Below are 23,718 nucleotides of genomic sequence, written 5' to 3'. Positions count from 1 at the left end.
AACAGCCTGGGGAACATGGCAAGACCTCAATTTCTACAAAAAATAAGAAAATTACTTGGGCATGGTGGCATGCGCCTCTGGTCCCAGCTACCCGGGAGGCTGAGGTGGGAGGACTGCTTAAGCCTGGCAGGTTGAGGCTGCAGTGAGCTGTGATTGGGCCCCTGCACTCCAGCCTGGGCAGTAAAGTAAGACCCTGTTTCTTAAAACATACATATATATATATTCAAACCTGTTAGCAGAAAGTATTTTAAGCAACTCTAACATAAATTCTTGAAAGGCCAAGCTAAGAAGTCTTATTTTGCTGTGTCCTGATGTGTGTTTCTGTCTGCTGAGATTTGACCCGATGCCCAGCTCCCGCAGGCCTGTGCCTCAGGGCAGAGGTTGGGCGCCCACTCCTGGCTGAGTGCTGCAGGGAGGGGCAGTCTCCATGGGGGATGGACGTGGCTAACCTGCTGCTTGTCTGTCTCTTGGCGCAGTTGCCATCAACCTGATCGTGCAGCACATCCAGGACATTCTGAATGGTGACATCTGCAAATGGCACCGAGGAGGGTCCAATGGGCGGAGCTACAAGAGGACCTTTTCCGAGCCAGGGGACCACCCTGGGATGCTGACCTCTGGCAAACGGTCACACTTGGAGTCCAGCAGCAGACCCCACTGAGGGGCTGCCAAGCCTCCGGGTAGGTCTCCCGCCCGGCATGTGTGTTCAGGGACTGAGCCTGGGGACGCCCACCCACACCCACTGCTTCCTTTTGGCACACCCCAGGGGGGTGTTAGCAGTTGAGGCCTTCCTCACTCAGGAGTGGAAACTCAGATGTGTCACTCAGACTCAACTTGCTGGGACACTGACAGGCGTTCCTGAGGTTTTCAGCCACTTCCTCAGGCTCACTGCAGTTTAAAGATCTCTCTAGGTCACTGAGAAATGCCAGAGTGTGCGGGAAGCCTAGGAGGCTTCTGTGAGGATTGAGGCACATATTATTGGGGAAAGTGAGGAGACAGCCTGGACACTGGCTGGCTGGTGTTTTGTTGACAGTGAACCCACAGGGGCAGAGTTTTTCTCCAGTCTGATCTGGTTCTTACACACTCACACACGTAACTCAGAAGTTTTGTGAACAAGTACTTTCCTTTTTTACATGTTACATGTCCTCATGTTTTCTGTTTTGTTCTGTCGCATAACACAAGGCTGCTTGTGGCCTACAGACCTCATTTCATGACCCGGCGGTCCACAGTCCAGCGTGGCCTGCACGGGTGTGGGGAGCCGCCGAGGGATGTTTTCCCTCCTTGCTTGTGCCTTAAAGGCAGAGAAGCAAGGTGGCACCCGGGAGCGCCCAGCATCACACCCAGGCTCATGTGGGGCCAGGCCAGGAGCCCATGCGGCAGGGCAGAAGGCAGCGGAAGCCAGTTCTGTCCCGGCTGAAGAACAGTGTCCATGCACAGTCCTGCCTGGGGTCGGGCCCTTGCTGACCTTCACGGGAGTCCCCAAGGTGCTGTCTGGACAGGCTGTCCCACGCCGGGGTGGCTGGTGGCCACGTGCAGGGAATGGTGCCTCTGGCTGTGGCACGCACTAGATCACCCAGGTCCTAGCAGACATGGCCGCCTGAAGTCAGTGTGCCGCCTCTGTGCTGCATGGAGCTCGCGGCCTCACGTGTGAACACCCGTGTCTGGGTTGCCTGGGTTGATCCTCTCGCATGGGGCTGTCTCTGGGAAGTCTAACTTGCTGCTGCCACGGGCAGCCCCAGCCCCCGCCCGTCCAGGCTCACCCACGGTAGTGACGCAGACATGGCGTGGGTGAAGGGAGCTGAGCTCTGTGGCTGGGTTCTGACAACGGTAATGGTTTGGTCGAGCTTAGGCCCCTTTGGAGGGAGAATCAATAAATAACACCAACTACAAATGCCAGTTTGTCCCTTTTTAAATTATATTTAAAAAGACAAAGGCAAGGAGCTGTATGGATGACACACACCTTGACCACTGACGAAGCTTTCACTCAGCCCCGTCTCAGCAGTCTCAGGAGGGTTTCCACACAGCATGGTGCGGAGGGCCAGTCTTGATGCTGTCACAGAGAATGACTCGCAAGCCCCAGCCCCGGCTCATTGTTCAGGCGGCCCTCCTGGACGCCTGTCCCGGGACGCCTGCCGGGCCCACTCAGGGCAGGGCTGGGACTTGCTCAGTTTGATGGGTGTTCATGAAGGAGGATCAGGTCTGCCAGATCAAACTCCACTCTGCAGAGGTTAGCAAGGACCAGGCCCTGGTCTGCTGAGGCCACTTGCTCCACTGCTGGCCTTGGGTTCTCGGCTTTTCTTCATCGATGACTCCTACACTGGCCGCTGAAATACTCCGTGTCTTAGCTCAGGGTTGAAGACACGGAGGGAACATCTTCATTGTTGAGAAAAAATGAACTTTGCACAAAAGGAGGTGCTCATCAGAGGGCTTTTCAAGAATGAGACCCCCACGCGTTCCAGTAGAGGCCCTGCAGAGCCCGGCCTGTGTCCTCCCAGCACAGGGCCCACCCTGCTCGTTAAGTACACTGACCAAGACCTTCGACCTTGTCCCGACCCCAGCTTGGGTGTTCTTTGCCATGCTCTTGTTCTAGTGTTTTCGGATCAAGATGTCCCAGCTCTCTTTCCAGCGAAGGGCCTTGAGTTCATGTGGCGAGAGTGACTTGTCCCCGTAGGTGAGTGGGCGCAGTGTGTTGGACACGTGGCATGCGGAGGAGTACCAGGCCACCACCAGGGCACTGAAGACGCTCCTCTGGAGCTGGGACCTGCAGAGGTCAGACCAACGTAGGGGAGGATGGCTGGCCACTGTGGCTTCCCTGCCCAGCAGCCTCTTGGCATCTGCTGTCCCCACGGTCGCCCCCCGAGGCCTGGGGTTCTGCCTTCAGGTTTCTGTGTCTTGTCTCCTGCCACCCGTGACCGTCTCCCGCTTGGATGCACAGAAAAGGAACCCCCTGACGACTCAGGCCTCCACAGTAGCTGGGCCACCTCCACACAGATGCCAGAGGACTGGTCCCAAACCCACAGTCCTCCCTTGTGTGGCTTCCTGAGACCAGGAGGCCCTTGCCCTCCAACCTCCAAACACCCTCCGGTTTAGAAGCTTTCTTGGGTTCTCTCCACCACACCACACAACCCAGCCGTAACCAGCTGCTGTTCCTGACACCCTGAGGCTCCTAGGCCTTGCTCCCTGCTCCCGAATCCTCCAGGCCACCCACATCTCTTCATCCCTTCCCCATCTTACTACCCACTCCGCTTTCATCTCTGTCAGCCGTGACTTCTCCCTCTGGGTTCCTGCAGTGCCTCATCTGGGCATCTCTTCTGAACCTCACCCATTCCCCGGAGAGGCCAGGAGGATGTCAGTGTAACGTGAAATGGGTGAGGTTCGCTGCACCCCATGTGTTTGCTGCACGTGGGCTGTCCAGCAGAGGGCTGCTGCCTGGTCCAGCCACTGTCTCTGCGGCCCCCGTACCTGCACAGGTGGTCGCTGATGTGCTGCAGGACGACAGGGAGCAGAAGGATCTGGAAGGTGAGTGCGGGCAGGTAGTGGTAGAGGAAGAGTGTCTTCTCCATCAGGAAGAACGGGAGGTAGTTCACTGCCCAGCCACCAGCACACAGCGCCCCAGCCAACACCCAGCGCAGCCAGGCATCTAGAGGAAAGGGTTTGAGCTATACCGGCTCTGCTGCTCCCACAGGCCGGATTTTCTCTCTCGCTCGCCTTTTTAGAGACAGGGGTCTTACTATGTTGCCGAAGCTGGTTTTGAACTCCAGGCCTCAAGTGGTTCCTTCACTTTGGCCTCCCAAAGTGCTGGGATTACAAGTGTGAGCCACTGCGCCCGGCCTGGCTGCCCGTGTTATCCAGCCATTTCCAGCGCATATGGGCAACATGGGACCAAGGAGGCAACTCTTGGCCAATACGCTGCACTCAAATGGAGGTGCCTGTAACGCAACATGGGAACTTAACATTTTGTCTCTCGAGAGACAAACATAATTTAAGATCCTGCAATACAGAAACAAAGAGGCTGCCTTAAGGGGTAGGTTCCTATGAAGTTGGTTTGTCACCTGAGGTGGTGGACGCTCAGCAGGAAGAGGAGGAACAGACATAAAAATGAGCTGTGGGCCGGGCACAGTGGCGCACACCTGTAATCCCAGCACTGTGGGAGGCCGAGGCAGGAGGACGGCTTGAGCCCAGGAGTTCAAGACCAACCTGGACAACACAGCAAGACGCCATCTCTATATTAAAAGGAAAAAAGCCACGTGGGAGATGTACTAACCCTCAGGGAGGTCATGGACATTTCTTCGCCGTCGGAGCAGGTACCATGAGGACAGCAGGACGTAGATGGCCAGGGCAAGGCTGCCCGAAATCCAGATCACTATGTTTCCAAGTAGGTGGATCTGAGCCTAAAGGAACATGGAAGATGCTGTTAGCCCCCTGCCCTCTGCTCAGGGAGGGAAGAGAACACAGGAAAGGAATTCAGATGCATGTGCTACTTCAGCAGAGTGAAAAAATGCCAGGCACAGCCTGGAGTCACTAGGCCTTACCACTACTGTGGACAGGTCTGCGCCTACTCAGACCTTTCATTAAAAGCACTGGTGCCAGCCGGGCACGGTGGCGCACGCCTGTAATCCCAGCACTTTGGGAGGCTGAGGTGGACAGATCACCTGAGGTCAGGAGTTCGAGACCAGCCTGCCCAACATGGTGAACTCCTGTCTCTACTAAAAATACAAAAATTAGCTGGGCATTGTGGTGGGCACCTGTAATCCCAGCTACTTGGAGGGTGAGGTAGGAGAATTGCAGAATTGCTTGAACGTGGGAGGTGAAGGTTGCAGTGAGCCAAGATCACACCACTGCACTCCAGTCTGGGCAACAGAGCAAGACTCCATCACAAAAAAAAAAAAAGCACTGATGCTCTCAGTTTTGTAATTGGAAACTGAAGACCCGGAGCAGATGCCTCCGCTTCGTAACAGCAGCACTGTCTGCAGAGGAGAATGCAAAGTGTGCTCGGAGCTCGGGGTGGGGCGGCCTCTGGGCTTGCGCCTCTGCCTTCGGTGCACGTGCTGAGTCGACCTACCCACCTCTGAGAGAGGAGGAAAAAGGTGGGCATTGCCAGTGTCTGCCCATCCAGTGAATATGGGGCACTGTGCCCAGCCTACAAATGCTTTCCCTCTGCTGGGTGGAGAGAGACGGCATGCACATCAACGAAGCGCCGGTAAGCTCCACCGCCAGGTGCCACCCAGAAAATCGAATGGGAACATCTCTTTTTTTTTTTTTTTTTGAGACGGAGTCTCGCTCTGTCACCCAGGCTGGAGTGCAGTGGTGTGATCTCAGCTCACTGCAAGCTCTGCCTTCCCGGTTCATGCCATTCTCCTGCCTCAGCCTCCCGAGTAGCTGGGACTACAGGCGCCCGCCACCTCACCCGGCTAATTTTTTGTATTTTTAGTAGAGACGGGGTTTCACCGTGGTCTCGATCTCCTGACCTTGTGATCCGCCCGCCTCGGCCTCCCAAAGTGCTGAGATTACAGGCGTGAGCCACCGCGCCCGGGAACATCTTAAAACCACTTCCGCCAGGAAAAGGGGAACAGCCTGTCTCCACAAAAGCAATCAAGCCGCGTTTCCTTCAGCAGGCACATATGCCACGCCTCTACTCCTGGCTCCAGGCTGCCAAAGCGTTTACAGAAAAGTCACAGGCCTTTGTCAGGAAAAGCTTTGGAGAAACCCAGCACTTTCTAGGGAACAGTGGCCGCTCTTAATGCCAGAAGGAATTCTCAAGAAACAGGATGAATCCATAACTGTCAGCTGTTAGCACTGCTCACTTACGCTGGTCCTGGGATGCAGCCAGTAGGCGATATTGGTGTCCAGGGTGACCCACTCCAGCGGGCTGGAGCTGTACTTGTGTTCCGAGTCATCGCTTCTCAGCGCCAGCATCCTCCACTGGAACAAAGCAGAGGCCTCTGAGAGTGAGGATGGGGATGCCTCCCGTTGTGCGTGGATTTGGTCAAAGGAGTACACCGCTGCCCCTTGCACACAGACTGTCCCACCTCAAGTTCATTCAGATCACGCGTCAGAGGCAGCATGATCAGAACCTGGATTCTAGCCCTGGCTGTGGCCTTGGGAGCGTCGCCCCACCCTATGTGCTCCGGTCACCTCCTCTGTAGACTAAGTGACCGGGCCGAATGCTCTCTAAGGTCACGTTCGGATTTGTGACCCTGAATTTCTGATTGTGACTTCTCTTGGGCTCTGTTGAGTGTGGCCCATTTTGCTGCCTGGGGCCTTAAGACACCCTGGTGATGTTGCAGAACCTCCTGGGTCCCTATATTATTCCTGACCACAAGGTGTGGGCCAGGGGTATCACACACCGTCCCTTACACTGGAGAGAGGAGACACTCATTCTGTGGTGAGCCTGTGGTTCCAGCATCAAAGCCTGACCTGGTTTGAGACCTGCGTAGCCCCCAGGCCTCCCAGCTGAGGAGTCAGTTCTCAGTGAGCTAGGCTGGCTTCCCCTGGCCGCTCCTCACCTGCAGCTCCAAGAATCTCGCCATGAAGCTGAGGTTCCTGCTGACATCCACCTGCGCAGGTGAGTGCAGCTCCCGTTCCCGCTCCCTCTGCTCCTGGCCTGGCAGAATAGACAAGGGCATAACAGAGAGAAGTAGCACAAGGTCAAGAGCTCAGAGCAGAAGCTGTCAGCGCAGCAAAAAGCCGGCTTCCTGCCTTTCCAACAAGCCACAAAGACCCCTCATCGAACCGCATCATTCTACTTAGCTTTCCCCGCCACATTCAAGACTACCCCGTCAAATGAAGCGATTTCGACCGAGAAGGCTCCACTTGCACAGGGATAAACTGGCTGCCTTCCAGCGACACCTCGGAAGAAGCGTCTTGAGTTGTTACCACAGCAGCTGGGTGCAGGGAGGGAGATGACCTGCCACCAAGCATGGAGAATGTGCTCTGTTCCCTTCCACCGAAACGAGAACTGTTTGGGATGTTACGAAAATATTGAGCAGCTCAAAGTGCATTCCCAGTGGCGGAAGCCACGCTGCGGACTCACTCGCGCCGTATCGGTGCTCCTCCACGTTCCACACCGTGCTCTCGTGATAGCCCCGGGACAGCTTCTCCCCAACGATCTCCAGCTGCCGATACCCCCAGTCAGGGAGGTGAGCCCCGCTCAGCTGGTGACACCGCGGGAGAAAAAAGGGTGTGATGGGAAGGCCGTGGCTCCCATATCCACTCGGGTTGGAAGGGGAACCCCTGCCAGGGTCACGCTGTCAGCAGGTGCCCCTTGTGGGAGCTTCACCTTAGGATTCCATCCTGAGAAGTTACAAAAGCCGCCCTCCCTCAGTGTAAAGGGAAGCCACGATGACTCGAATCAAGCGTTCTGCCTGCAGAGAGGCGGTGGAGCCTGAGGGGCTCGGGGAACAGACTGGAGCCCGCAGCTCAGGACAGGCCAAGCCAATAACAGTATCCTTACCTTTAAGACCGCAGAAGTGTTCACGTGCACAAAGCGGACCTCTGAAAGGATGGTCTTCCAGACGTCTGTGTCGGATCCTCTGTTCACAATTTCCTGCAAAAAGAGATCTCAAGGATTATTTCATTCCTTTTCAAATGTCCTTCAATGTAAAAATGAAGACCTGTCACCAAACAATGATACTGACTTGAGCCTGAGATAAAGGGACAAGTCCCCAAAGTGAGGGGAGCTACAAGGGGCTGGTGCTGGTCTTCCTTCCCAATGCCACAGCACGCTGGGCTGCTCCGAGGGTCGCTGGGGAAGCGCGCCTTCCTCCTCGCCAAGGCTGTACAAGATGCCTCCTCACAGAAGATACAAAGCCTGATGTTCTTCGTGCCTCTCTGCAAAGCCTATTCATGGAGAGGGCTCAGAGCCCTGTCCAAAAAGTGAGCAAATCTCAGTCCTTATCTGGCAGGACTCGCAGACGGCTCAAATGAAGGCCAGACACTGTCCCTGGGAGACACAGCTTAGAGATTTCCTTGCATCGAGTAATAAAAAAGACAACATCTGAAAGGCTCTTTGCCTTGTCACAGCCTAACATACCGGAGCCTCACAATGACCCCATGGTGTCACATGGCTGTCATTTTCCCATTTTATTGTTACAAGCAAAAGGATGGGTGAACCAAAAGAAAAAATGATTAGTCTCAATGGCAGTTTCAAACATTCCATGTCATGAAGTGCTGTGTCAGGAAGCGCTCTATGTGAGCAAGTGCTCTGTGTGAGGGAGTATTCCGTGTTAGAGGAAGTGTTCTGTGTGAAGAAGTGTTCTAAGAGGGAGTGCTCCATGTGAGAAGTGCTCCGTGTGAGGATGTGCTCTGGGTGACGAAGTGCTCCGTGTTAGGAAGCACCCCGTGTTAGGGAGTGCCCCATGTTAGGGAGTGCCCCGTGTGAGGGAGTGTCCCGTGTTAGAGGGAGTGTCCCGTGTTAGAGGGAGTGTCCCGTGTGAGGGAGTGTCCCGTGTTAGAGGGAGTGCCCCGTGTGAGGGAGTGCTCCGTGTTAGAGGGAGTGCCCCGTGTGAGGGAGTGTTCCGTGTGAGGGAGTGCCCCGTGTTAGAGGGAGTGCCCCGTGTTAGAGGGAGTGCCCCGTGTTAGAGGGAGTGTTCCGTGTGAGGGAGTGTTCCGTGTGAGGGAGTGTTCCGTGTTAGAGGGAGTGCCCCGTGTGAGGGAGTGTTCCGTGTTAGAGGGAGTGTTCCGTGTTAGAGGGAGTGCCCCGTGTTAGAGGGAGTGCCCCGTGTTAGAGGGAGTGTTCCGTGTTAGAGGGAGTGCCCCGTGTTAGAGGGAGTGTTCCGTGTGAGGGAGTGCCCCGTGTGAGGGAGTGCCCCGTGTGAGGGAGTGTTCCGTGTTACAGGGAGTGTTCCGTGTGAGGGAGTGTTCCGTGTGAGGGAGTGTTCCGTGTTAGAGGGAGTGTTCCGTGTGAGGGAGTGCCCCGTGTGAGGGAGTGCCCCGTGTTAGAGGGAGTGTTCCGTGTGAGGAGTGCCCCGTGTGAGGGAGTGTTCCGTGTTAGAGGGAGTGTTCCGTGTTAGAGGGAGTGTTCCGTGTTAGAGGGAGTGCCCCGTGTGAGGGAGTGCCCTGTGTGAGGGAGTCTTCCGTGTTAGAGGGAGTGTTCCGTGTTAGAGGGAGTGCCCCGTGTGAGGGAGTCTTCCGTGTTAGAGGGAGTGTTCCGTGTTAGAGGGAGTGTTCCGTGTTAGAGGGAGTGCCCCGTGTGAGGGAGTGCCCCGTGTGAGGGAGTGTTCCGTGTTAGAGGGAGTGCCCCGTGTGAGGGAGTGCCCCGTGTGAGGGAGTGTTCCGTGTTAGAGGGAGTGCCCCGTGTGAGGGAGTGTTCCGTGTTAGAGGGAGTGCTCCGTGTGAGGGAGTGCCCCGTGTGAGGGAGTGCTCCGTGTGAGGGAGTGTTCCGTGTTAGAGGGAGTGTTCTGTGTTAGAGGGAGTGTTCCGTGTGAGGAAGCGTTCTGTGTTAGAGGAAGCGCTCTGTGTGAGGAAGCGCTCTGGGCGACGAAGCACTCCGGGTGACGAAGCGCCCCGTGTTAGAGGAAGTGCCCCGCGTGAGGGAGCATTCCGTGTGAGGAAGTGTTCTGTGTTAGAGGAAGTGTTCTGTGTGAGGAAGTGCTCCGTGTGAGGAAGTGCTCTGGGTGACGAAGCACTCTGTGTTAGAGGAAGCGCTCCGTGTTAGGAAGCGCCCTGTGTGAGGGAGTGCCCCGTGTGAGGGAGTGTTCCGTGTGAGGGAGTGTTCCGTGTTAGAGGGAGTGCTCCGTGTGAGGAAGTGTTCCGTGTGAGGAAGTGTTCTGTGTTAGAGGAAGCGCTCTGGGCGACGAAGTGCTCCGGGTGACGAAGCGCCCCGTGTTAGAGGAAGTGCCCCGCCTGAGGGAGCGTTCTGTGTGAGGAAGTGTTCTGTGTTAGAGGAAGTGTTCTGTGTGAGGAAGTGCTCCGTGTGAGGAAGTGCTCTGGGTGACGAAGCACTCTGTGTTAGAGGAAGCGCTCCGTGTTAGGAAGCGCCCTGTGTGAGGGAGTGTCCCGTGTGAGGGAGTGTTCCATGTGAGGAAGTGCTCCGGGTGAGGAAGTGCTCCAGGTGAAGAAGTGCTGTGTGAGGAAGTGCTCCACGTGAGGAAGTGCTCCAGGTGAGGAAATGCTGTGTCAGGAAGTGCTCCGGGGGAGGAGGTGCTTCGTGTGAGGGAGTGTTCATTACTGATGGCTGTGGTTGCTCTAGCCGCAGCCTTACTCACCAGTCTCCAGAGGTTCTGGGCGGGCATGGAGATATTATAGTCAATGTAGCAGGAGACCTCCTGTGAATGGGGACTCAGAGGGGCTGCAACATCATGCCTAGAAAACCGAGACTGAGATTTCAGAAATAATTCCTTAACTCTTCTGGAAGGCACTTACTAAATCTGTCAGGGGGGAAAAGGTTGCTTTTCAGAAACAAAGCCAGCTCAGCCATAAGGGGTGGCCTGGTCCCATGAGTCGCTGCGACTGAGGACGGAGGTCTTGAGGCTCAGCGATGGGAGTGGACACTAAACAGGCAGGAGGCCCTGCGGGAACATTTCCAGGGGAAAAGGACCCTCTGCTGTGGAACGTTCCACCTGTTAGACGAGTGAACCAAGTTTCAGAGGAAGGAATCGCAAGCCTAGGCCTCTGAGCCGGTACTGCTGCGATGCCAGCTGGCAGTACCAGTGCTACAACTTGCAGGGCTGAGCTGCCCGCTCCTGCGCCCAGCTGGCCTGGGGACGCAGCAGTTATGCCGGGAGAAAAGGCTATCAACCTTAATGTTCATGAACGCCCACTTTTTTTTTTTTTTTTTGAGACGGAGTCTCACTCTGTCACCCTGGCTGGAGTGCAAATGGCGCGATCTCGGCTCACTGCAACCTCTGCCTCCTGAGTTCAAGCAATTCTCCTGCCTCAGCCTCCTGACTAGCTGGGATTACAGGCATGTGCCGCCATGCCTGGCTAATTTTTGTATTTTTAGTAGAGACAGGGTTTCACCATGTTGGCCCAGCTGGTCTCCAACTCCTGACCTCAAATGATTTGCCTGCCTGGGCCTCCCAAAGTGCTGGGATTACAGGCGTGAGCCACCGCGCCCGGCCAGGAGCACTTGCTTCCTTTAATCAGTAACCATGTTGTACCGCACCATGCACCTGGCACTGTCTAGGAGCAGAACCCCCGCTGTGAACAAGATGCGGCCCTCATAGCCATCATGCTGGTAGGCAGAGCATGCAGCTGTGAGAGTGCCACTAATAAAACAAATGGCGGGGGACAGCACCCAAGAGGCACTTTTTGATGTGGTGACATCCCAGCAGACCCCTCCATAGAGTGGGCCATGGGGGAGCCAAGTCCAAGAACATTTCCGCAGAGGGAGCAAGTGTGAAGGCCCTAAGGGGCCTGCAGGTGGTCGTTTCAGGGCTGGGAGGGAGCCAGGGTGGCGGGGGCGAAGCGTGTCAGGGTCACTAGGGGCCTTGGTGGGAGAACTGAGCATGACGGGAGTCACTGAGCACAGAGCGGGCTGCTGCAAGGTGGAGAGGTCAGGCCCCAGGAGGTGGGAGTGGAGGGAGAAGTAAGGACCCCTACCTAGGGCTGGTTCTGAAGGTTGAGAAACAGGATCTCCCAATGGAATCAACATGCGATGGGAGAGGAGGGGAAGGAGCCAGGTGATGCCCCAGCTACTGGGCCCTTTCCAGGGAGAACCAGAAGAGCCAGGGCCAGTGACTGTCCCTGTGGAGGTGGGAGTCGTGGAGAGCTTGAGGTGAGTCCCGGGCAGCCGGGTGGAAGTCCAGGAGAGGCAGCCCCGGGACTGGGCCTGTGCAGAGGCGGCAAGGCCGGAGGCTCTCGGAGACTGAGAGCAACAGAGGAAGAGGAGGCGGTGGAGAGAGCAGTCAGGGAGGGAGAAGGAGGGTATGATCAACTCTGCCCAGCGCCACGGGAAGGCAAGTCGGACAAAGACAAAGGACTAGGAGGGAAGAAGCCTTCACGGCTCCACTCATGCCCCAACTTCCAGGCTTCTTGGACTCACTCATACTTTAAGCTTTACCACTTTCGGCCGGGTGCGGTGGCTCAAGCCTGTAATCCCAGCACTTTGGGAGGCCGAGACAGGCGGATCACGAGGTCAGGAGATCGAGACCATCCTGGCTAACATGGTGAAACCCCGTCTCTACTAAAAAATACAAAAAAACTAGCCAGGCGAGGTGGCGGGCGCCTGTAGTCCCAGCTACTCGGGAGGCTGAGGTAGGAGAATGGCGTAAACCCGGGAGGTGGAGCTTGCAGTGAGCTGAGATCCGGCCACTGCACTCCAGCCTGGGCGACAGAGCGAGACTCCGTCTCAAAAAAAAAAAAAAAGTTTTACCACTTTATAGAGGTGCACCCAAACTCCACTCTGTGTAGAAAGTGGGTCAACATTCCCAGCCCGTCCTTGTACACTCATCCACTGGGCCCCGAGCTCTCCCAGGATGGGCTGTGCTAAGTGCTTCTGTCCAGTCCTCACAGAGCCTCTGCTCCCTCTTAATCCCCTCCCTTCCGCGGCCAGGCCTGGGTCCCCTCCCAGCAACAAATGTAGATCTTAAGAGCTGCTACACGTCCAGATAAGGGGGAGACATGGGGCAGTGGCCCAAGCCAGGGCTCACGTTTTGGTCTGAACAGAGAATCACAGAGGAAACCCACGGGTGCAACAGAGCAGACGGCGGGCACACTCACGTGTTTAGGGAGCGGGTGGTCATGCCGTGGACCAGCTGCACCAGGTCCCCGTGCCGCACGGGTCTCGGAGGGCTGCTCACCACCAGCTGGTGCCTGGAAGACACAGTGCTGTTGGGACCACGCAGAGCCTCGTCCCCGGGAACCAACAGCTGCACCGGAGAGATACGAGCTCTGAATTCTCATGGCCGAGACTGCCTCCCAACCCATATGTGCCTCACATGAGGTGAACACAGGAAACCAAAGCACAGACATTAATTGAGCTCTTTTCTGAAACCAAAGGTCACTTTCCAAATGTGATTCCACCCGCAGTCATCACACCTGCATTGCTCTGAATTTGTCTACAAACAGTACAATGACCAATGTACCATGACTGCCAGGGAATCCTGCTGAGGGGCATTCCACCAACCAAAGTGTATGAGGGGCCTGGGCGCTGAGGCTCACGCCTGGAATCCCAGCACTTTGGGAGGCTGAGCTGGGTGGACCACTTGAGGTCAGGAGTTCAAGACCAGCCTGGCCAACATGGTGAAACCCCATCTCTACTAAAAATACGAAAATTACCAGGGCATGGTGACATGAGCCTATAATCTTATCTACTCGGAAGGCTGAGGCAGGAGAATCGCTTGAACCTGGGAGGTGGAGGTTGCAGTGAGCTGAGATGGTACCACTGCACTCCAGCCTAGGTGACAGAGTGGGACTCTGTCCCCCCACAAAAAAAAGAAGGAAAAAAAGAAAAGCCCACTCGAACTGCAGGTGCTGGAGTTGGGCAGGCAGCAATGGGAGGACACCATCGGGAGACGGTGACCGAGACAGCTAGAGACCTGGTTTGGGGCAGAATCCACAGGATTAGATGTGGGGGTGACAGCGAGGGGCGCCTCTAGCTGGGGTATGTGCAGGATGATGCTACTTTTGCAGGAGGGGGTTCTTGTTTTTATGAGGAAGGGAGAGGGACACAGGTCGGGACACTGGGGCTCGCCTGGAAACTCCTCAGAGCAGCTACCGAGCAGGCTGCCCGCTGAGGATCTCACGACCTCCTCCCGGACCTCAGACTTAGCACTGAGCTGGCGTTCAAGGCAGTGACGGTGACTAGAGTCAGTGAGGGAGGGAAAGAAGGGGGCCCAGGACTGTGTCCCAGGGTCTCGCCTGGACAGGCCAGGAGGTGAGCTCTGCTCTGGAGTCGCAGGACATGCACTCACCTCCCGGGATCCTTTACAATCCACCAGTTATTGACGTCTTTGAAGGGGTAACAGGTCACCTGCTGCTGGTGGGAGCTGCCTCGGCCATTCTCATATCTGTGTGAAGTCAACAGAGATGTATCTGGGCCAGGTGCAGTGGCTCACGCCTGTAATCAGAGCACTTTGGGAGGCTGAGGTAGGATAACTGCTTGATCCCAGGAGTTTGAGAACAGCCTGGGCAACAGAGTGAGATCCCGTCTCTATTTGTGAAAAAAAGAAAGGGAAAGAAACGTATCTGGAAGTGGGTCATCGATCGGGCCCACACGCCTTTCTCCTAAAGTTTCTGCAAAGGGAAGCAGATTTCAACAAATACGACCTAGCAAGGGGTTTCAGGGAAAATGAAGATACCACAGATAAGGAGCCGATTCAGACAATTTAGGCAGGCAGTGCTGAGGTCAGCCACAGCCACAGCCACAGAGCTGGGGCCGACCCTGGGCCCCGCCACACGCCAAGTCCCTCCAGCAACACCCGGGAACCACGAAGCTCACTGGCAATCAACACCCAGGCTGCTCAACTTCCTTCTGTCCTGCAAACAAACTTCCTCAAAGAAAGGGAAAGTTGCTAAGATAAGCCTATCTATGAGCAAATAAAGCATTTAATCATTTTCAAAGTAAAACCATCACTTTCCTTACATCATGGGGTAGGTTTCCTGGTGGGAATGCAGCCAGCAGGGCACAGGTTTCCCAAAGACGTTCCTCAGAGTGATCTGGGACCCGAAGGCCACCTCCAGCGGCTGACCCTGGGTGATCCGAGCTAGTCCTCCCTGAGACAGAAGCAGAAGGTTGATGAGTGAGAGACAGAAAGAAAAATGCCCCTAAGCCAGCCTTCCCGATGGCCACTCCTCCCTCTGGAGTGATGATGTTCAGGCTAGTGGCCATTCTTGTAATACTGGTAACGATCTACCATTTAATCATGTCACGTTACATTATAGAACCATAATGAGCACTAAGTTTGATGAAATGCTGCCTCTGGGCCACTGAGTTCAGCCTTCCACACGCACCCTATTCAGTCCTTACCAGCATCCTGTGAGGTAAAAGCAATGATGATGTCTGCCTAAGAGATGAGCAAACCAAGACTGGGGTGAGCCAAACAACTTGCTGAAACACACGGCACTGTAACTATAGCACTGGCCGTCAGCAGGATTGGTTGACTTCGGGAACCACAGTCCTGACCACCTCTACTGATGCCTTCCACCACTGCTGCGAGGTTCATAGGAATGAAGGTCACAGTTGAGTGTGGTCCTTAAGGCGGGTGAAACTGCCCAGGGTTTGTAGGACTTCACTTTAAAATGCTCCCAGCTGCTGAGCACAGTGGCTCGCTCCTGTAATCCCAGCACTTTGAGAGGCTGCGGCGGGTGGATCACTTGAGGTCAGGAGTTCCAGACCAGCCTGGCCAACGTGGTAAAACCGTCTCTACTAACAAAACAAAAAAATTAACCGTTGGCAGGTGCTTGTAATCCCAGCTACTTGGGAGGCTGAGGTAGGAGAATCGCTTGAACTCAGGAGCCGGAGTTTGGGTCACAGAGTAAGACACCATCCCCCGCTGCCAAAAAAAGAAATATGGATGTGGATACCTCATTTCTAATGTTCCCTTGATGTGTTTCTAAGAAAACTCTGGGTCCACTATCATCTTCCTCCTCCAGCAGCCACGATGCCCACTGCTTACTTACCTCTAAGCTGGCCTGGAAGGCACTGGACATGATTTGGTCATGGGGCCCAGAGCGGAAGAGCAGAATCAAGTGGATGTAGAAGAACAGTAAGTACAGGACGACTGGGATGACCAGCAAAGCCACTGCTCGGGCAAGCAAGTGACAGAACACACAGACCTGCCAGAGATTCAGAGAAAAGTCATGCCCTATGATGTGGAAAAGTGCACCCACCTCTAAACATTATGAGCTTAGAAAAAGTTAGTGAAAAGAAACTCTGGCCTCCCATACAGAGGCACCTGCAGAGGCTGACAAGCGAGGCTGCCCAGGCCTGCCTGCTTCTGAAACATTGAGGATTTGAGTCTTTTCACCAAGCACCCCCTGTGACATCCCCATCTGCCCCACACAGGCCTGCCTCATGCAGCACTGGACATCAGCACCTACATTGGACAAAGTCTGGTCTCCAATCAGGTGCCAGGCATGGACAGCTGCAACCGCCAGCATGAGCACGTATGTGAACACACCCATGTACTTGATGCTGCAAAGACATCACAGGAATAGAGTTAACATGAGACCAGAAAACACAAGGAGGAGGAGGAGGAGGAGGACACTGCCCAAGACCAGAGGCTTGAACTCACCCCACTGCGCAGGAACAAGCAACCCCTGTCAGTGTTAGCCAGAACCACCAGCTCAGAGAAAAAGGGCTGGAATACAAACAGAGCAGATGGAGACAGGAATAGTTCAGACACATTTCCAAAAGGCTAGAGAAGCTCCACATTCCTCAGAGAAATCTTTCTGGGTCAGCTGGCCATGCTGAGCCCCGAGTGCAATAAGAAAGAATTCCCATCTCCCAAAGTATCCGGCCCAGCAGAATTTTTCTTTTTGCCCAGAAAATTTTGCCCTGTTAGTTTAAATTATGGAAAAATGAAGATGTATTTATGAAGTCACAAGCCAAGGGCCAACCCCCAAAATACTAGAGGACCAAAATGTATCTAGCACTAGGCGCAGAAGCTCACGCCTGTAATCACAGCACTTTGGGAGGCCAAGACAGTGGGTCACCTGAGGTCAGGAGTTCGAGACCAGCCTGGTCAATGTGGTGAAACTCCATCTCTACTAAAAATACTAAAATTAGCCAGACACGGTGCTGTGCGCCTGTAATCTCAGCTACTTGGGAGACTGAGGCTGGAGGTTGCAGTGAGCCGAGATTGCGCCATTACATTGCAGCCTGGGTGACAGGGACTCTGTCTCAAAAAAAATAAAAAATAAAAAAGATATTTAGGGGGACAGGGACTCCGTCTCAAAAAAAAAAAAAAAAAAAAGATATTTAGCAAGCAACTCCTCAAAATGAAAAGGTACCGTCTCACAAAACAAAACAAAAAAAGGTACTGGACCATCTCAGGTCAACAAACCACCCAGAATCTCTGTTTTTGTTAATTAGGAAGACACTCCATTTTCCATACCTGTGCTTTTGGCAATTGAAGAACTTCAGGTAGGACAACACGGCCAATAGATTAAAAAATATTAACACTGATTCCAAAAGCATTAGCCTTGACTGAGTGATGAGAGCATTCTCTGTTTCAAAGAGGAAATACATGTCAGTGTTAAGGTAGCAAGGGAAAATGTATGAGGATGAAAACATTCATGAAAAAACGCATACTTCAGAAGCGATACAACTGTGTGGGGCTGTTGTGAATGTTAACACATTCTATAGCACAGGGCCTCTTACAGTCAGTCATCACCCAATACACATCTCTTTTCATTTTCTACTGTCTCTGTTTTTTTTTTTTGAGTCAGGGTCTTGCTCTCTAGCCCAGGCTGGAGTGCAGTGGCACTATCATGGCTCACTGCAGCTTTGACTACCAGGGCTCAAGGTATCCTCCTGCCTCAGGCTCCTGAGTAGGTGGGACCAAAGGTGTGCGCCATCACGCCCAGCTATATTTTGTATTTTTAGTAGAGACAGGGTTTTACCATGTTGGCCAGGATGGTCTCGATCTCTTGACCTTGTGTTCCACCCACCTTGGCCTCCCAAAGTGCTAGGATTACAGGCTCACGTGAGCCACCGTGACTGGCTTATTTATTTTTTTTGAGATGGAGTCTTACTCTGTCACCTAGGCTGGAGTGCTGTGGCGCAGTCTTGGCTCACTGCAACCTCCACCCCCCAGGTTCAAGCAGTTCTCCTGCATCAGCTTCCCAAGTAGCTGGGATTACAGGCACCTGCCACCACACCTGGCTAATTTTTTGTATTTTTCATGTTTTTAGACGGGGTTTCACCATGTTGGCCAGGCTGGTCTCAAACTCCTGACCTTGTGATCCACCCGCCTCGGCATCCCAAAGTGCTGGGATTACAGGCGTAAGCCACCGTGCCTGACTTTTTTTATTTTTTGTACAGATGCAGTCTTACTATCTTGCCTAGGCTGGTCCTGAACTCCTGGGCTCAAGTGAGCCACCTGCCTCTGCCTCCCAAAGTGCTGGGATTATAGGTGTGAGCCACTGCGCCCAGCCTAATCTAACTTTTCATCTGCTTTAATTTCATCTGTTCATAAACGTGAGCTGGAAGACCCTCTCTGAAGAGGATCCACTAACTCATGAGTTCATCTCAATAGGCCAAGGCCCGGGAGGGGGTTGGAAGACCCTCTCTGAAGAGGATCCACTGACTCACGAGTCCATCTCAGTTGGTCAAGGCGCGGGAGAGGGCGGAACAAGGGGAAGTTATCATTTGGTCATAGGATTGGTTGGAGATGGAGGTGCCCATGTGCGCATGGACTTTGCAGCATCATCTGGGCAGTTTTCTACTGCCATACCCCGACTGCTGATAAGAGTCTGATCCCACAATTCAGCTATCCCATGGCCATGGGGCCAGACTGGGAGTGGGTGACTTGCAGCGCCAAATCTGGATGAACCAGGTACACTTTCCAGTGCAGTTCGCCCACCACGCCCATGTGATCTTCTGGGCCAGAGGGTCAGTTCCTCCCTGGATGACAGCAAGAGCAGGCAGGGGCCCAGGTCTTACCGATAAGCATCAACAGAGCAGCTCCCATGGCGGCACAATGAGAAAAGTGGAGCTCCAGCACTATCTGGTAGGCCATGGGGACGGACGAGGCCCCCGCGAGCGCCGGCAGCAGGCGCAGGGACCACACAGGCACGTTGCTACTGTATTCTGGAAAAGCAACCACATTGCAGAGCTGACTGCACTGTGCACACACCATCTCCATGTACGGCAGCTGTGTTTTCACATAGCGCCATCATGTTCACAGACTCTAAAATGCACATTTACCAAACTGGGGACCACATCAGCAGCGGAGTGCATAAACTATGGGTGAGGGCTTTGAAACTAGCTTTGCATAGTCACGGAACCCGATCTCAGGAAGCACAGAAAGGACTAAGGATTCTAAAATTACTGCCTTACTTATACATTTACCCTCCCTATTTTCAAAAACATTGTGGCAATGTACAAAATTTACCTGTACAAAAGATAATTGCAATCAGATGCTACATAATACATGTACCAAAAACAAGGGCGAAAATAATGACTGTAACTAAACACTACAATTTTAACCAGACTTTTCAAAAGTCTTTCATTTGTATACAACCAATTTATTATTTTCTGGACTCAGATTAGTAAGGCACAGTTTCTATGGGACTAGGTATGAAAGGAAAAAAAAAAAAGCCCACAGTTGTTAATCCCTACAAAAACCACAGTCTCTCCATTCTAACCTGTGCACATTAATAAGGGAAATGAAAATTATCTTTTACCTGCTCCAATTCTGTTCCACAAAAAATTGCCATCGAATCCTCCTAAATAACCTGAAACAGAAGATTAATCAGTAACTATCCCATTCAGCAAACATTTCTAGAGTACTGTGGCAAGCAATAAACAAGACGCATCAATAATAAGACCTGGTTTCTGCCCGTAAGGAACGCACTGATAAGTTTTCAATGTATTTGAGGTCCTGAAGGGCAGGGGCTACTCTCCTAACTGATGACTCCTACCTCCCAAGGCCAGCACCATGTGGCCAAATGGCGGCCCACTGTCATCCAAGAAGAAGATTCGTTTCATGTAAAAAGAGATGTACTGCCCATAATACACTTCATCAAAACTGGAAAAAAAAAAAAAAAACCCGCATATTATATTCAATTAGAATCTTAACTGTAAACAAAAAGTGTGAGGATAAATGTCTATGTATTTCCAAACGACTCTGGCTGGGTGATCAGCAAAGGCTGGATGTTTTGCCCCAACTGTTTCCCATACCCAGATATTAAGATGCATACAGCATCACCCACCCACAGAGACATGGGGAATTCCCCAAGCACAGCTGGCACTCAGCATGCCTGCCCCATACAGATCCTGTCTCTCCCTCGTGTTTGATTTAGGTGGATACTATGAGCCAACCTACTGAAAGACCTGCCGGAACACGAGGCTAATCCTGCCCCCCACCCCCACCCGCCACCCCCACCCCCACCCCCACCCCCACCCCCACCAGCAGCACGTGTCTGTGGTGATCAGACCTGATGACCCAACAAAACGGTCCAAGTATGAAAGGGAAACGTGCGAATGAACTGCAATAACCTGTCTTCAATTAGGGAAAGGTGAAGATAACCAAGAAACCACCGTACATTTCTCAGGCATGATAATACAACTGTGGTTATGTGATTTTTGTTTTTAAGAATCTCAGCCCTCAGCCAGGCACAGTGGCTCACACCTGTAATCTCGGCACTTTGGGAGGCCGAGGCAGGTGAATCACAAGGTCAGGAGTTTGAGACCAGCCTGGCCAACACAGTGAAACCCCTTCTCTACTAAAAATACAAAAATTAGCCAGGCATGATGGCAGGTGCCTGTAATCCCAGCTACTCAGGAGGCTGAGGTAGGAGAATCCCCTGAAGCCGGGAGGCGGAGGTTACAGTGAGCCAAGATCACAACCACTGCACTACAGCCTGGGTGACAGAGTGAGACTCTGTCTCAAAAAAAAAAAAAAAAAAAAATCCTCATCTTTTACAGACATACTGCTGAATTATCTACGAATACAGTATGTCTAGGATTTGCTTCAAAGTAAAATCCCCTGCAGGGAGGGGTCTGGCTGTGAACTGATAAGGTGAAGCTGGGTAATGAATACACTCGTGTGTGTCGGGGGGTCATTCATTATACTCGTCTCCCTGCTTTTGTATGTGATTGACGTTTTCCATAATAAAAGGTTCAAAAAGAACATGCAGCAGGGCGGAGTGGCTCACGCCTGTAATCCTAACACTTTGGGAGACCGAGTTGGGTAGATGATGAGGTCAGCAGTTCGATACCAGCCTGGCCAAGATGGTGAAACCCCATCTCTACTAAAAATACAAAAATTAGCCAGCCGTGGTGGCGGGTACCTATAAATCCCAGCTACTCAGGAGGATGAAGCAGAGAATTACTTGAACCCAGGAGACAGAGGCTGCAGTGAGCTGAGATGGCCCTACAGCACTCCAACCTGGGCGACAAAGCAAGACTCCATCTCAAAAACAAAAACAAAAAACGGCTGGGCACGGTGGCTCATGCCTGTAATCCCAGCACTCTGGGAGGCCGAGGCGGGCGGATCACAAGGTCAGGAGGTCGAGACCATCCTGGCTAATACAGTGAAACCCTGTCTCTACTAAAAATACAAAAACTTAGCCCGGAGCGGTGGCGGGCGCCTGCAGTCCCAGCTACTCAGGAGGCTGAGGCAGGAGAATGGCGTAAACCCGGGAGGCGGAGCTTGCAGTGAGCTGAGATCCAGCCACTGCACTCCAGCCTGGGCGACAGAGCGAGACTCCGTCTCAAAAACAAAACAAAACAAAACAAAAAACACGCATTAATCAGTTAATAAAGAGCCCTTCAGTAATAACAGCAACCACTTCCCATTATGACAAAAACACATTCTGAGTGCTCTCAACAGTGAAGACTCACTTCCAAATCCATCAATCCTCTGCCGCCAAGACTTTAAAACTGTTACCCAAGGTTGGCAACCAGATTTTCCTCTACTGCACCCATTTAATGGGTCAAATTTCACCTGCTACAGACCCAGAAGGCAAGACCTAAAAGGTGTACTCTGCTGGGGCTGTCCTGGGGACAGACTGGTCTCTCACTGCCAAAAACATCTATCACCAAAAAGCCAGGATTTCACTCTCCCATTTATGCTATTGTAAGGCTCCTCCTATCACAAAGTACAATTCTAGATTCACCCTGGGAATGGAGTCACTTAGCTTACACCACAGCCCGCGGGTACGTGAGTCGCCACAGCCGGCTCAGTAACCCCATCCCAGTCAGGGCCACAAGGCTCAAGTTGATGTCAGCCGTCACCACTATAGGGCGCTTCAAAAATCCCCACATCTTGTAGAAAAGTGGGCTCAGGCAGATGCCCTAGAAAAGAAGGGAGAAGCCGTGGTCAATGAGGGCTCCCGAGAAGCTACAAAAGGAATCCCCAGCCACCTGGCTCCCAGACGCGCGCTGAGAGAACCACAGCCCAGCCGGGCTGCTAAGAAAGGCCTAAGTTCCTGGAGCCTTGGTTCAGGTAGACATGTGGGGTGAGGGGCACTAGCAGTGAACTCGGGTGGGAATTCAGGGGATCTCAGGACTGGACATTCACTCCTGTCAACAACTCATTCCGCCGGGCGCGGTGGCTCAAGCCTGTAATCCCAGCACTTTGGGAGGCCGAGACGGGCGGATCACGAGGTCAGGAGATCGAGACCATCCTGGCTAATATGGTGAAACCCCGTCTCTACTAAAAAAAATACAAAAATCTAGCGGGCGAGGTGGCGGGCGCCTGTAGTCCCAGCTACTCCGGAGGCTGAGGCAGGAGAATGGCGGGAACCCGGGAGGCGGAGCTTGCAGTGAGCTGAGATCCAGCCACTGCACCCCAGCCTGGGCGACAGAGCGAGACTCCGTCTCAAAACAACAACAACAACAACAACAACTCATTCCATAAAACCAGCTGAGCACGTCTTGGTAGCGAGAACACCGCTAAGGAATGCCAGGGTTTCTCCCCTCCCTCCCGGACGACCAGGAGCCCACAGCGCGGCCACAGCTCCCTGGGCAGCTCCTGGGTGCCATCTCAGCTGCTCGGCCCAGGGACCCCAACCTGGCCGAGCCTCGAGGCCTCCTCATCTCTCCTCAGGATGCATCTGCCCCCAGTGCCTCCCTGCCTTCTCTTCCAGCGGCACATCATCCCCGGGTGCTCCCTTTCTCGCCTGGAGGGTGCATTTGCACCCTGCGCCTCCACGTTCTCCTCCAGGCTTCATCTTCCCTTGAGCGCCGCTTCTCTTGAGGATGCATCAGCCCTGGAGCATCCTGTCTCACACCAAAGCCGCATCTGGCCGCTGGCGCCCCGCTGGCATCCTCAGGCCCCATCTACCCTGGACGCGCCTTTCCCGCCCTAAGCTGCACCCGCCTTGAGCGCCTTCCTCCCAAAAGGTCCCATCCGTCCTGGGAGTACCTCCTCTCCCCTTGCAGACCGCATCTGCCTGGCCGGGCCCTTCTTCCCCACAGGCCGCACCTGTCCCGGCCACCAACTCCTGAGGCTGCGTCGGCCCCAGCTCCGTCCTCACCCTGAGGCTGCAGCCGCAGCACGCTCTTCCTCCCTAGGGCTGCACGCGCCGCGGACTCTTACTTCGGGACTCGGTCGGCGGACACCGCCTCCGGCTCCGGCAAGACTTGAACGCCCTCGTCTCGCACTGACTCTCCCGAGTCCGGGCTGGGCTGTCGTCCCCGGTGTCTCCAAACGTACCCGCGTTTCTCCGAGTCCAGGGAGAGGCGCGCCCGGCGCCGGGCAACGCCTCGGAACTGTCCTACTAGGCCGACGGTCTGGGGTGAGGCCGCTCAGCACTCCGCACCGCCCGCCGCCCTGCTCGACGTTCGATTCACCGCGCCTGCGGGGTCCGACGGGTAGCAGCGCGCGTGCGCACTGGGCGAGGGTGACGCGCCTGCGCAGCGGGCCAGCGCTCTGGGCCCGAGAGAGAAGCAGGTGTGAAACGCAGGAGTTCGCCTCCCTCGGGTGCTACTGCTTTGTGTGCCAGGATTTCTGCGTACTCTAAGCAGACATGCAGCTTTTTAAAAGCGCAGTGGGCTCCCACCCATCTTCTACACCTTGCTTTTTCACTCCATCTGGCGTGGAGATCTTAAATCTGCGTCTGCACAATGGCGTTCTGCCTGGCGCGCCAGTTTGCTCCTAGTTCTTTTTT

At 54.0% G+C, this 23,718-nt stretch overlaps 2 protein-coding genes across 21 annotated transcripts in view; one reads left to right on the top strand and one right to left on the bottom strand.

Moving 5' to 3' along the window:
• Nucleotides 1–1,888, top strand: part of UCK1 (uridine-cytidine kinase 1) — a 7,609-nt gene extending 5,721 nt beyond the window's left edge. For both annotated transcript variants that reach the window (XM_033194461.1, XM_033194472.1), the window contains exon 7: nt 477–1,888. In XM_033194461.1, the coding sequence (XP_033050352.1) occupies nt 477–658 (182 nt within the window). In that variant the 3' untranslated portion in view covers nt 659–1,888. The remainder of the gene's footprint in view (nt 1–476) is intronic.
• POMT1 (protein O-mannosyltransferase 1) overlaps nt 1–23,718 on the bottom strand; it is a 24,883-nt gene extending 1,165 nt beyond the window's left edge. Inside the window, exons 1-20 of one of the 19 annotated variants that reach the window (XM_033194348.1) lie at nt 23,265–23,714; nt 21,750–21,901; nt 19,525–19,631; nt 19,288–19,338; nt 18,545–18,691; nt 16,995–17,106; nt 16,173–16,238; nt 15,979–16,072; nt 15,559–15,714; nt 14,522–14,652; nt 13,851–13,946; nt 12,658–12,750; nt 10,203–10,299; nt 7,451–7,543; nt 7,031–7,151; nt 6,504–6,601; nt 5,806–5,919; nt 4,262–4,388; nt 3,460–3,637; nt 1,889–2,758 (exon numbers count right to left, since the gene is read on the bottom strand). In XM_033194348.1, coding sequence (XP_033050239.1) covers nt 2,584–2,758; nt 3,460–3,637; nt 4,262–4,388; nt 5,806–5,919; nt 6,504–6,601; nt 7,031–7,151; nt 7,451–7,543; nt 10,203–10,299; nt 12,658–12,750; nt 13,851–13,946; nt 14,522–14,652; nt 15,559–15,714; nt 15,979–16,072; nt 16,173–16,238; nt 16,995–17,106; nt 18,545–18,691; nt 19,288–19,338; nt 19,525–19,631; nt 21,750–21,871 — 2,178 coding nt within the window. In that variant the 5' untranslated portion in view covers nt 21,872–21,901; nt 23,265–23,714 and the 3' untranslated portion in view covers nt 1,889–2,583. Of the gene's footprint in view, nt 1–1,888; nt 3,638–4,261; nt 4,389–5,805; nt 5,920–6,503; nt 6,602–7,030; nt 7,152–7,450; nt 7,544–10,202; nt 10,300–12,657; nt 12,751–13,850; nt 13,947–14,521; nt 14,653–15,558; nt 15,715–15,978; nt 16,073–16,172; nt 16,239–16,994; nt 17,107–18,544; nt 18,692–19,287; nt 19,339–19,524; nt 19,632–21,749; nt 21,902–23,033 lie in introns of those variants that run through there. The other 18 variants (XM_033194338.1, XM_033194406.1, XR_004433236.1 and 15 more) reach the window with 18 other exon arrangements.

The sequence above is a fragment of the Trachypithecus francoisi genome, unplaced genomic scaffold (assembly GCF_009764315.1).
Source record: "Trachypithecus francoisi isolate TF-2019V2 unplaced genomic scaffold, Tfra_2.0 Contig01585, whole genome shotgun sequence".
NCBI classification, from domain to species: Eukaryota; Metazoa; Chordata; class Mammalia; order Primates; family Cercopithecidae; genus Trachypithecus; species Trachypithecus francoisi.
This window is presented reverse-complemented; position numbering and strand designations above follow the sequence as displayed.